The 14,356-nt window shown below is 44.1% G+C and overlaps 1 protein-coding gene across 10 annotated transcripts in view; it reads right to left on the bottom strand.

The window, feature by feature from the left end:
* LOC143301321 (uncharacterized) overlaps positions 1–14,356 on the bottom strand; it is a 205,155-nt gene that overhangs the window by 9,354 nt on the left and 181,445 nt on the right. For all 10 annotated transcript variants that reach the window (XM_076615535.1, XM_076615531.1, XM_076615530.1 and 7 more), the window contains 3 exons: positions 9,405–9,481; positions 6,349–6,544; positions 3,012–3,165 (listed from right to left, as the gene is read on the bottom strand). In XM_076615535.1, coding sequence (XP_076471650.1) covers positions 3,012–3,165; positions 6,349–6,544; positions 9,405–9,481 — 427 coding nt within the window. The remainder of the gene's footprint in view (positions 1–3,011; positions 3,166–6,348; positions 6,545–9,404; positions 9,482–14,356) is intronic.

Raw genomic sequence — 14,356 nt, 5'->3', positions numbered from 1 at the left:
GGTCTGTGTCAATGTTGTTTCCTTGACAGTAACTAACCCAACACCTTTCTACAACCACTAACTGTGTGGTCTGTGTTAATGTTGTTTCCTTGACAGTAACTAACCCAACACCTTTCTACAACCACTAACTGTGTGGTCTGTGTTAATGTTCTTTCCTTGACAGTAACTAACCCAACACCTTTCTACAATCACCACTAACTGTGTGGTCTGTGTTAATGTTCTTTCCTTGACAGTAACTAACCCAACACCTTTCTACAATCACCACTAACTGTGTGGTCTGTGTTAATGTTCTTTCCCTGACAGTAACTAACCCAACACCTTTCTACAATCACCACTAACTGTGTGGTCTGTGTTAATGTTCTTTCCTTGACAGTAACTAACCCAACACCTTTCTACAACCACCACTAACTGTGTGGTCTGTGTTAATGTTGTTTCCTTGACAGTAACTAACCCAACACCTTTCTACAACCACTAACTGTGTGGTCTGTGTTAATGTTCTTTCCTTGACAGTAACTAACCCAACACCTTTCTACAATCACCACTAACTGTGTGGTCTGTGTTAATGTTCTTTCCTTGACAGTAACTAACCCAACACCTTTCTACAACCACTAACTGTGTGGTCTGTGTTAATGTTGTTTCCTTGACAGTAACTAACCCAACACCTTTCTACAACCACCACTAACTGTGTGGTCTGTGTTAATGTTCTTTCCTTGACAGTAACTAACCCAACACCTTTCTACAACCACCACTAACTGTGTGGTCTGTGTTAATGTTGTTTCCTGACAGTAACTAACCCAACACCTTTCTACAACCACTAACTGTGTGGTCTGTGTTAATGTTCTTTCCCTGACAGTAACTAACCCAACACCTTTCTACAACCACTAACTGTGTGGTCTGTGTTAATGTTCTTTCCTTGACAGTAACTAACCCAACACCTTTCTACAACCCACTAACTGTGTGGTCTGTGTTAATGTTGTTTCCTTGACAGTAACTAACCCAACACCTTTCTACAACCACCACTAACTGTGTGGTCTGTGTTAATGTTCTTTCCTTGACAGTAACTAACCCAACACCTTTCTACAACCACCACTAACTGTGTGGTCTGTGTTAATGTTGTTTCCTTGACAGTAACTAACCCAACACCTTTCTACAACCACCACTAACTGTGTGGTCTGTGTTAATGTTGTTTCCTTGACAGTAACTAACCCAACACCTTTCTACAACCACCACTAACTGTGTGGTCTGTGTTAATGTTCTTTCCTTGACAGTAACTAACCCAACACCTTTCTACAACCACCACTAACTGTGTGGTCTGTGTTAATGTTCTTTCCTTGACAGTAACTAACCCAACACCTTTCTACAACCACCACTAACTGTGTGGTCTGTGTTAATGTTCTTTCCTTGACAGTAACTAACCCAACACCTTTCTACAACCACTAACTGTGTGGTCTGTGTTAATGTTCTTTCCTTGACAGTAACTAACCCAACACCTTTCTACAACCCACTAACTGTGTGGTCTGTGTTAATGTTCTTTCCTTGACAGTAACTAACCCAACACCTTTCTACAACCACCACTAACTGTGTGGTCTGTGTTAATGTTCTTTCCTTGACAGTAACTAACCCAACACCTTTCTACAACCACTAACTGTGTGGTCTGTGTTAATGTTGTTTCCCTGACAGTAACTAACCCAACACCTTTCTACAACCACTAACTGTGTGGTCTGTGTTAATGTTGTTTCCTTGACAGTAACTAACCCAACACCTTTCTACAACCACCACTAACTGTGTGGTCTGTGTTAATGTTCTTTCCCTGACAGTAACTAACCCAACACCTTTCTACAACCACTAACTGTGTGGTCTGTGTTAATGTTGTTTCCTGACAGTAACTAACCCAACACCTTTCTACAACCCACTAACTGTGTGGTCTGTGTTAATGTTCTTTCCTTGACAGTAACTAACCCAACACCTTTCTACAACCACTAACTGTGTGGTCTGTGTTAATGTTCTTTCCCTGACAGTAACTAACCCAACACCTTTCTACAACCACTAACTGTGTGGTCTGTGTTAATGTTGTTTCCCTTGACAGTAACTAACCCAACACCTTTCTACAACCACCACTAACTGTGTGGTCTGTGTTAATGTTGTTTCCTTGACAGTAACTAACCCAACACCTTTCTACAACCACTAACTGTGTGGTCTGTGTTAATGTTCTTTCCCTGACAGTAACTAACCCAACACCTTTCTACAACCACTAACTGTGTGGTCTGTGTTAATGTTCTTTCCTTGACAGTAACTAACCCAACACCTTTCTACAACCACCACTAACTGTGTGGTCTGTGTTAATGTTGTTTCCTTGACAGTAACTAACCCAACACCTTTCTACAACCACCACTAACTGTGTGGTCTGTGTTAATGTTGTTTCCTTGACAGTAACTAACCCAACACCTTTCTACAACCACCACTAACTGTGTGGTCTGTGTTAATGTTGTTTCCTTGACAGTAACTAACCCAACACCTTTCTACAACCACCACTAACTGTGTGGTCTGTGTTAATGTTCTTTCCTTGACAGTAACTAACCCAACACCTTTCTACAACCACCACTAACTGTGTGGTCTGTGTTAATGTTCTTTCCTTGACAGTAACTAACCCAACACCTTTCTACAACCACCACTAACTGTGTGGTCTGTGTTAATGTTCTTTCCCTGACAGTAACTAACCCAACACCTTTCTACAACCACCACTAACTGTGTGGTCTGTGTTAATGTTCTTTCCTTGACAGTAACTAACCCAACACCTTTCTACAACCACCACTAACTGTGTGGTCTGTGTTAATGTTCTTTCCTTGACAGTAACTAACCCAACACCTTTCTACAACCACTAACTGTGTGGTCTGTGTTAATGTTCTTTCCCTGACAGTAACTAACCCAACACCTTTCTACAACCACCACTAAGTGCCTTGGGGTCCCCTGAAAAAAGCAGTCAACAGCAGGCGACCACGAGTGAAGCAGACCTGAACTGGAGGGTGATGGGTTCATATCCGAACAGGGGGGCCATGGGGATGTAGAAGGACTGGTTGCCTGTGGTGCAGCCCTGCTGACAGAACGGCGTCAGGCTGGTGTTCAACTCCTTCACCACCATCTGGATGTCTCCACCACTTGGCTCCACTGTGGGAACAACACACAGTGCACATCATCTCCACTGTGGGAACAACACACAGTGCACATGATCTCCACTGTGGGAACAACAACACACAGTGCACATGATCTCCACTGTGAACAACAACACACAGTGCACATGATCTCCACTGTGGGAACAACAACAACAACACACAGTGCACATGATCTCCACTGTGGGAACAACAACAACAACACACAGTGCACATGATCTCCACTGTGGGAACAACAACAACAACACACAGTGCACATGATCTCCACTGTGGGAACAACACACAGTGCACATGATCTCCACTGTGGGAACAACAACAACACACAGTGCACATAATCTCCACTGTGGGAACAACACACAGTGCACATGATCTCCACTGTGGGAACAACAACACACAGTGCACATAATCTCCACTGTGGGAACAACAACAACAACACACAGTACACATAATCTCCACTGTGGGAACAACAACACACAGTGCACATAATCTCCACTGTGGGAACAACAACAACAACACACAGTACACATAATCTCCACTGTGGGAACAACAACACACAGTGCACATGATCTCCACTGTGGGAACAACAACAACACACAGTGCACATGATCTCCACTGTGGGAACAACAACAACACACAGTGCACATGATCTCCACTGTGGGAACAACAACAACACACAGTGCACATGATCTCCACTGTGGGAACAACAACACACAGTGCACATGATCTCCACTGTGGGAACAACAACACACAGTGCACATGATCTCCACTGTGGGAACAACAACAACAACACACAGTGCACATGATCTCCACTGTGGGAACAACAACAACAACAACACACAGTGCACATGATCTCCACTGTGGGAACAACAACACACAGTGCACATGATCTCCACTGTGGGAACAACAACACACAGTACACATGATCTCCACTGTGGGAACAACAACACACAGTACACATGATCTCCACTGTGGGAACAACAACACACAGTGCACATGATCTCCACTGTGGGAACAACAACAACACACAGTACACATGATCTCCACTGTGGGAACAACAACAACACACAGTACACATGATCTCCACTGTGAACAACAACACACAGTGCACATAATCTCCACTGTGGGAACAACAACAACACACAGTACACATAATCTCCACTGTGGGAACAACAACAACAACACACAGTGCACATGATCTCCACTGTGGGAACAACAACACACAGTGCACATGATCTCCACTGTGGGAACAACAACAACACACAGTACACATGATCTCCACTGTGGGAACAACAACAACAACACACAGTGCACATGATCTCCACTGTGGGAACAATAACAACAACACACAGTGCACATGATCTCCACTGTGGCAACAACAACAACACACAGTACACATGATCTCCACTGTGGGAACAACAACAACACACAGTGCACATGATCTCCACTGTGGGAACAACAACACACAGTGCACATGATCTCCACTGTGGGAACAACAACAACACACAGTACACATGATCTCCACTGTGGGAACAACAACACACAGTGCACATGATCTCCACTGTGGGAACAACAACACACAGTGCACATGATCTCCACTGTGGGAACAACAACAACAACACACAGTGCACATGATCTCCACTGTGGGAACAACAACACACAGTGCACATGATCTCCACTGTGGGAACAACAACAACAACACACAGTACACATGATCTCCACTGTGGGAACAACAACAACACACAGTACACATGATCTCCACTGTGGGAACAACAACAACACACAGTACACATGATCTCCATTGTGGGAACAACAACACACAGTGCACATGATCTCCACTGTGGGAACAACAACACACAGTGCACATGATCTCCACTGTGGGAACAACACAACACACAGTGCACATGATCTCCACTGTGGGAACAACAACAACACACAGTGCACATGATCTCCACTGTGGGAACAACAACAACAACACACAGTGCACATGATCTCCACTGTGGGAACAACAACACACAGTACACATGATCTCCACTGTGGGAACAACAACAACAAACAGTACACATGATCTCCACTGTGGGAACAACAACACACAGTGCACATGATCTCCACTGTGGGAACAACAACAACAACACACAGTGCACATGATCTCCACTGTGGGAACAACAACACACAGTGCACATGATCTCCACTGTGGGAACAACACAACACACAGTGCACATGATCTCCACTGTGGGAACAACAACAACACACAGTGCACATGATCTCCACTGTGGGAACAACAACACACAGTGCACATAATCTCCACTGTGAACAACAACACACAGTGCACATGATCTCCACTGTGGGAACAACAACAACAACACACAGTGCACATGATCTCCACTGTGGGAACAACAACACACAGTGCACATGATCTCCACTGTGGGAACAACAACAACAACAACACACAGTGCACATGATCTCCACTGTGGGAACAACAACAACAACACACAGTACACATGATCTCCACTGTGGGAACAACAACAACAACACACAGTGCACATGATCTCCACTGTGGGAACAACAACAACACACAGTACACATGATCTCCACTGTGGGAACAACAACAACAACAGTAACATTGTGTGTGTGTGTGTGTGTGTGTGTGGGGGGGGGGGGGGTTGAGGAGAGGGAGGTGCAGGGTGGTCGGGGAGGGGGGGTGTATGTGTGGGTGGGGGCTGGGGGTTGGGGGGGGGGCTGGGTATGTGTGTGGTGGGGTTGTGGGTGGTTGTGTGTGTGTGTGTGGGGGTGTGTGGGGGGGGTGAGTTTGTGTGTGTGTGTTTGTGTGTGTGTGTGTGTGTGTGTGTGGGTGTGGGTGTGAGTGTGTGTGTGTGGGTGTAGGTGAGTGTGTGTGTGTATGTGTGTGTGTGTGTGTGTGTGTGTGTGTGTGTGTGTGTGTGTGTGTGTGTGCATGCCAGCCTGCCTGTATCAGACACAAGGGGTGAGGGGGTGGGAGTAATGCCATTCAAACGGTGCAGATGACGGGGCAGCATCACAAAGACATCAAACTAAAAAGAAAATCAATTAATAATCAGAATAAGAAAAAAACCGAAATATATGGCTACAGCTCCGAAACTCAGTACAGCAATGTGATGTTCTTTGTTTTATTTATTTGATCTATTTTCCATTCTGAATGACGGACCTTGGCGTCTGTGAACGTTGTGGATCTTGTGTCCGGCGTTGTTGGCGATGCTGTAGGCAGGTCCTCCATTGCTGACTACCACCTGGATGTTGGCGCTGTGGGGGTGCAGGTGGTTCAGGAGGGGGTTGTTGAGGACGTTGCTCTGGACAGCACCTCCACTCTGCGTCATGGACACCACTGTGTGCTGGTTCTGAGACTGCACACATCACACAGACATTTTGAGACTGCACACATCACACAGACATTCTGAGACTGCACACATCACACAGACATTCTGAGACTGCACACACATCACACAGACATTCTGCACACATCACACAGACATTCTGAGACTGCACACATCACACAGACATTCTGCACACATCACACAGACATTCTGAGACTACACACATCACACAGACATTCTGAGACTGTACACATCACACAGACATTCTGAGACTGCACACATCACACAGACATTTTGAGACTGTACACATCACACAGACATTCGTAGACTGTACACATCACACAGACATTCTGAGACTGTACACATCACACAGACATTCTGAGACTGCACACATCACACAGACATTCTGAGACTGCACACATCACACAGACATTCTGAGACTGTACACACATCACACAGACATTCTGAGACTGCACACATCACACAGACATTCTGAGACTGCACACATCACACAGACATTCTGAGACTGCACACATCACACAGACATTCTGAGACTACACATCACACAGACATTCTGACTGCACACATCACACAGACATTCTGAGACTGACACACATCACACAGACATTCTGAGACTGTACACACATCACACAGACATTCTGAGACTGCACACATCACACAGACATTCTGAGACTACACACATCACACAGACATTCTGAGACTACACACATCACACAGACATTCTGAGACTGCACACATCACACAGACATTCTGAGACTGCACACACATCACACAGACATTCTGAGACTGTACACATCACACAGACATTCTGAGACTGTACACATCACACATCACACAGACATTCTGAGACTGTACACATCACACAGACATTCTGAGACTGCACACACATCACACAGACATTCTGAGACTGCACACACATCACACAGACATTCTGAGACTGTACACATCACACAGACATTCTGAGACTGTACACATCACACAGACATTCTGAGACTGTACACACATCACACAGACATTCTGAGACTGTACACATCACACAGACATTCTGAGACTACACACACATCACACAGACATTCTGAGACTGCACACACATCACACAGACATTCTGAGACTGTACACACATCACACAGACATTCTGAGACTACACACACATCACACAGACATTCTGAGACTGTACACATCACACAGACATTCTGAGACTACACACACATCACACAGACATTCTGAGACTGTACACATCACACAGACATTCTGAGACTGTACACACATCACACAGACATTCTGAGACTGTACACATCACACAGACATTCTGAGACTGTACACATCACACAGACATTCTGAGACTGTACACATCACACAGACATTCTGACATCACACAGACATTCTGAGACTGTACACATCACACAGACATTCTGAGACTGTACACATCACACAGACATTCTGAGACTACACACATCACACAGACATTCTGAGACTGTACACATCACACAGACATTCTGAGACTACAAACATCACAAAGACATTCTGAGACTACACACACATCACACAGACATTCTGAGACTGTACACATCACACAGACATTCTGAGACTGTACACACATCACACAGACATTCTGAGACTACAAACATCACAAAGACATTCTGAGACTGTACACACATCACACAGACATTCTGAGACTGTACACACATCACACACACATTCTGAGACTACACACACATCACACAGATATTCTGAGACTACACACACATCACACAGACATTCTGAGACTGTACACATCACACAGACATTCTGAGACTACACACACATCACACAGACATTCTGAGACTGCACACATCACACAGACATTCTGAGACTGTACACATCACACACACATTCTGAGACTGTACACATCACACACACATTCTGAGACTGTACACATCACACACACATTCTGAGACTACACACACATCACACACACATTCTGAGACTGCACACATCACACAGACATTCTGAGACTACACACACATCACACAGACATTCTGAGACTACACACATCACACAGACATTCTGAGACTGTACACATCACACAGACATTCTGAGACTACACACACATCACACAGACATTCTGAGACTGCACACACATCACACAGACATTCTGAGACTGTACACATCACACACACATTCTGAGACTACACACACATCACACAGACATTCTGAGACTGCACACACATCACACTGTTCTGAAACTGAAGAGAGGAAGACAGAAGGCAGGAAGACAGGAAGAGAGGAAGGTGGGAAGACAGGAAGAGAGAAAGGCAGGAAGAGAGGAAGGCAGGAAGACAGAAGGCAGGAAGAGAGGAAGGTGGGAAGACAGGAAGAGAGAAAGACAGGAAGAGAGGAAGGCAGGAAGACAGAAGGCAGGAAGAGAGGAAGGTGGGAAGACAGGAAGAGAGGAAGGAAGACAGGAAGAGAGGAAGGAAGACAGGAAGAGAGGAAGTAAGGAAGACAGGAAGAGAGGAAGGTGGGAAGAGGAAGGTGGGAAGGCAGGAAGAGAGGAAGGCAGGAAAACAAGTCAGGAAGACAGAAGGCAGGAAGAGAGAAGGCAGGAAGAGAGGAAGACAGAAGGCAGGAAGAGAGAAGTCAGGAAGAGAGGAAGACAGAAGGCAGGAAGAGAGGAAGACAGAAGGCAGGAAGCGAGGAAGACAGAAGGCAGGAAGAGAGAAGTCAGGAAGAGAGGAAGACAGAAGTCAGGAAGAGAGGAAGACAGAAGTCAGGAAGACAGAAGTCAGGAAGAGAGGAAGACAGAAGTCAGGAAGAGAGGAAGACAGAAGGCAGGAAGAGAGGAAGACAGAAGGCAGGAAGCGATGAAAGAGCAGGCGGGAGGACTGACAGCAGTGGTGTCGATGGAAGGTCTGTCTCCTGCCCCCATCTCCTGTCCCTCTTCTCCTGTCTCGTTGTCCACGTAGTCTGCAACACAGCACACCCTGCAGGTCATGTGTCATGATGATGATAATTATTGTCCAGGTAGTCTGCAACACAGCACACCCTGCAGGTCATGTGTCATGATGATGATAATTATTGTCCAGGTAGTCTGCAACACAGCACACCCTGCAGGTCATGTGTCATGATGATGATAATTATTGTCCACGTAGTCTGTAACACAGCACACCCTGCAGGTCATGATGATGATAATTATTGTCCACGTAGTCTGCAACACAGTACACCCTGCAGGTCATGATGATGATAATTATTGTCCAGGTAGTCTGTAACACAGCACACCCTGTAGGTCATGATGATGATAATTATTGTCCAGGTAGTCTGTAACACAGCACACCCTGCAGGTCATTATGATGATAATTATTGTCCAGGTAGTCTGTAACACAGCACACCCTGCAGGTCATTATGATGATAATTATTGTCCAGGTAGTCTGCAACACAGCACACCCTGCAGGTCATTATGATGATAATTATTGTCCAGGTAGTCTGTAACACAGCACACCCTGCAGGTCATGATGATTATAATTATTGTCCAGGTAGTCTGTAACACAGCACACCCTGCAGGTCATTATGATGATAATTATTGTCCAGGTAGTCTGTAACACAGCACACCCTGCAGGTCATGATGATGATAATTATTGTCCAGGTAGTCTGTAACACAGCACACCTTGCAGGTCACGATGATGATAATTATTGACCAGGTAGTCTGTAACACAGTACACCTTGCAGGTCATTATGATGATAATTATTGTCCAGGTAGTCTGTAACACAGCACACCCTGTAGGTCATGATGATGATAATTATTGTCCAGGTAGTCTGTAACACAGCACACCCTGTAGGTCATTATGATGATGATAATTATTGTCCAGGTAGTCTGTAACACAGCACACCCTGTAGGTCATTATGATGATGATAATTATTGTCCAGGTAGTCTGCAACACAGCACACCCTGCAGGTCATGTGTCATGATGATGATAATTATTGTCCAGGTAGTCTGTAACACAGCACACCCTGCAGGTCATGTGTCATGATGATGATAATTATTGTCCAGGTAGTCTGTAACACAGCACACCCTGTAGGTCATGTGTCATGATGATGATAATTATTGTCCAGGCAGTCTGTAACACAGCACACCCTGCAGGTCATGATGATGATAATTATTGTCCAGGTAGTCTGTAACACAGCACACCCTGCAGGTCATGATGATGATAATTATTGTCCAGGTAGTCTGTAACACAGCACACCCTGCAGGTCATTATGATGATAATTATTGTCCAGGTAGTCTGTAACACAGCACACCCTGCAGGTCATTATGATGATAATTATTGTCCAGGTAGTCTGTAACACAGCACACCCTGCAGGTCATGATGATGATAATTATTGTCCAGGTAGTCTGTAACACAGCACACCCTGTAGGTCACGATGATGATAATTATTGTCCAGGTAGTCTCTAACACAGTACACCCTGCAGGTCATGTGTCATGATGATGATAATTATTGTCCAGGTAGTCTGTAACACAGCACACCCTGTAGGTCATGATAATGATAATTATTGTCCAGGTAGTCTGTAACACAGCACACCCTGTAGGTCATGATGATGATAATTATTGTCCAGGTAGTCTGTAACACAGCACACCGTGTAGGTCATGATGATGATGATAATTATTGTCCAGGTAGTCTGTAACACAGCACACCCTGCAGGTAATTTGTCATGATGATGATAATTATTGTCCAGGTAGTCTGTAACACAGCACACCCTGTAGGTCATGTGTCATGATGATGATAATTATTGTCCAGGTAGTCTGTAACACAGCACACCCTGTAGGTCATTATGATGATAATTATTGACCAGGTAGTCTGTAACAGCACGCCCTGTAGGTCATGATGATGATAATTATTGACCAGGTAGTCTGTAACACAGCACACCCTGCAGGTCATGATGATGATAATTATTGTCCAGGTAGTCTGTAACACAGCACACCCTGCAGGTCATGATGATGATAATTATTGTCCAGGTAGTCTGTAACACAGCACACCCTGTAGGTCATTATGATGATAATTATTGTCCAGGTAGTCTGTAACACAGCACACCCTGTAGGTCATTATGATGATAATTATTGTTGTCCAGGTAGTCTGTAACACAGCACACCCTGCAGGTCATTATGATGATAATGATAATTATTGTCCAGGTAGTCTGTAACACAGCACACCCTGTATGTCATTATGATGATAATTATTGTCCAGGTAGTCTGTAACACAGCACACCCTGTAGGTCATGATGATGATAATTATTGTCCAGGTAGTCTGTAACACAGCACACCCTGTAGGTCATTATGATGATAATTATTGACCAGGTAGTCTGTAACAGCACGCCCTGTAGGTCATGATGATGATAATTATTGACCAGGTAGTCTGTAACACAGCACACCCTGCAGGTCATGATGATGATAATTATTGTCCAGGTAGTCTGTAACACAGCACACCCTTGCAGGTCATTATGATGATAATTATTGTCCAGGTAGTCTGTAACACAGCACACCCTGTAGGTCATTATGATGATAATGATAATTATTGTCCAGGTAGTCTGTAACACAGCACACCCTGTATGTCATTATGATGATAATTATTGTCCAGGTAGTCTGTAACACAGCACACCCTGTAGGTCATGATAATGATAATTATTGTCCACGTAGTCTGTAACACAGCACACCCTGTAGGTCATGATGATGATTATAATTATTTTCCAGGTAGTCTGTAACACAGCACACCTTGCAGGTCATTATGATGATAATGATAATTATTGTCCAGGTAGTCTGTAACACAGCACACCATGCAGGTCATGATGATGATAATTATTGTCCAGGTAGTCTGTAACACAGCACACCTTGCAGGTCATTATGATGATAATGATAATTATTGTCCAGGTAGTCTGTAACACAGCACACCTTGCAGGTCATTATGATGATAATTATTGTCCAGGTAGTCTGTAACACAGCACACCATGCAGGTCATGATGATGATAATTATTGTCCAGGTAGTCTGTAACACAGCACACCCTGCAGGTCATTATGATGATAATTATTGTCCAGGTAGTCTGTAACACAGCACACCCTGCAGGTCATGATGATGATAATTATTGTCCAGGTAGTCTGTAACACAGCACACCCTGCAGGTCATTATGATGATAATTATTGTCCAGGTAGTCTGTAACACAGCACACCCTGCAGGTCATTATGATGATAATTATTGTCCAGGTAGTCTGTAACACAGTACACCCTGTAGGTCATGATGATGATAATTATTGTCCAGGTAGTCTGTAACACAGCACACCCTGTAGGTCATGATGATGATAATTATTGTCCAGGTAGTCTGTAACACAGCACACCCTGTAGGTCATTATGATGATAATTATTTTCCAGGTAGTCTGTAACACAGCACACCCTGTAGGTCATGATGATGATAATTATTGTCCAGGTAGTCTGTAACACAGCACACCTTGCAGGTCATTATGATGATAATTATTGTCCAGGTAGTCTGTAACACAGCACACCCTGTAGGTCATGATGATGATAATTATTGTCCAGGTAGTCTGTAACACAGCACACCTTGTAGGTCATGATGATGATGATAATTATTGTCCAGGTAGTCTGTAACACAGCACACCCTGTAGGTCATTATGATGATAATTATTGTCCAGGTAGTCTGTAACACAGCACACCCTGTAGGTCATGATGATGATAATTATTGTCCAGGTAGTCTGTAACACAGCACACCTTGCAGGTCATGATGATGATAATTATTGTCCAGGTAGTCTGTAACACAGCACACCTTGCAGGTCATGATGATGATAATTATTGTCCAGGTAGTCTGTAACATAGCACACCCTGCAGGTCATGATGATGATAATGATAATTATTGTCCAGGTAGTCTGTAACACAGCACACCCTGTAGGTCATGATGATGATAATTATTGTCCAGGTAGTCTGTAACACAGCACACCCTGTAGGTCATTATGATGATAATTATTTTCCAGGTAGTCTGTAACACAGCACACCCTGTAGGTCATGATGATGATAATTATTGTCCAGGTAGTCTGTAACACAGCACACCTTGTAGGTCATTATGATGATAATTATTGTCCAGGTAGTCTGTAACACAGCACACCCTGTAGGTCATGATGATGATAATTATTGTCCAGGTAGTCTGTAACACAGCACACCTTGTAGGTCATGATGATGATGATAATTATTGTCCAGGTAGTCTGTAACACAGCACACCCTGTAGGTCATTATGATGATAATTATTGTCCAGGTAGTCTGTAACACAGCACACCCTGTAGGTCATGATGATGATAATTATTGTCCAGGTAGTCTGTAACACAGCACACCTTGCAGGTCATGATGATGATAATTATTGTCCAGGTAGTCTGTAACACAGCACACCTTGCAGGTCATGATGATGATAATAATTGTCCAGGTAGTCTGTAACATAGCACACCCTGCAGGTCATGATGATGATAATGATAATTATTGTCCAGGTAGTCTGTAACACAGCACACCCTGCAGGTCATGATGATGATAATGATAATTATTGTCCAGGTAGTCTGTAACACAGCACACCCTGTAGGTCATGATGATGATAATTATTGTCCAGGTAGTCTGTAACACAGCACACCCTGCAGGTCATTATGATGATAATTATTGTCCAGGTAGTCTGTAACACAGCACACCCTGCAGGTCATGATGATGATAATGATAATTATTGTCCAGGTAGTCTGTAACACAGCACACCCTGCAGGTCATGTGTCATGATGATGATAATTATTGTCCAGGTAGTCTGTAACAC

Source organism: Babylonia areolata, chromosome 27 (assembly GCF_041734735.1).
Source record: "Babylonia areolata isolate BAREFJ2019XMU chromosome 27, ASM4173473v1, whole genome shotgun sequence".
Taxonomy (NCBI): Eukaryota; Metazoa; Mollusca; class Gastropoda; order Neogastropoda; family Buccinidae; genus Babylonia; species Babylonia areolata.
The sequence above is the reverse complement of the archived record's forward strand: the minus strand, read 5'-3'. Positions and strand labels throughout refer to the sequence as shown.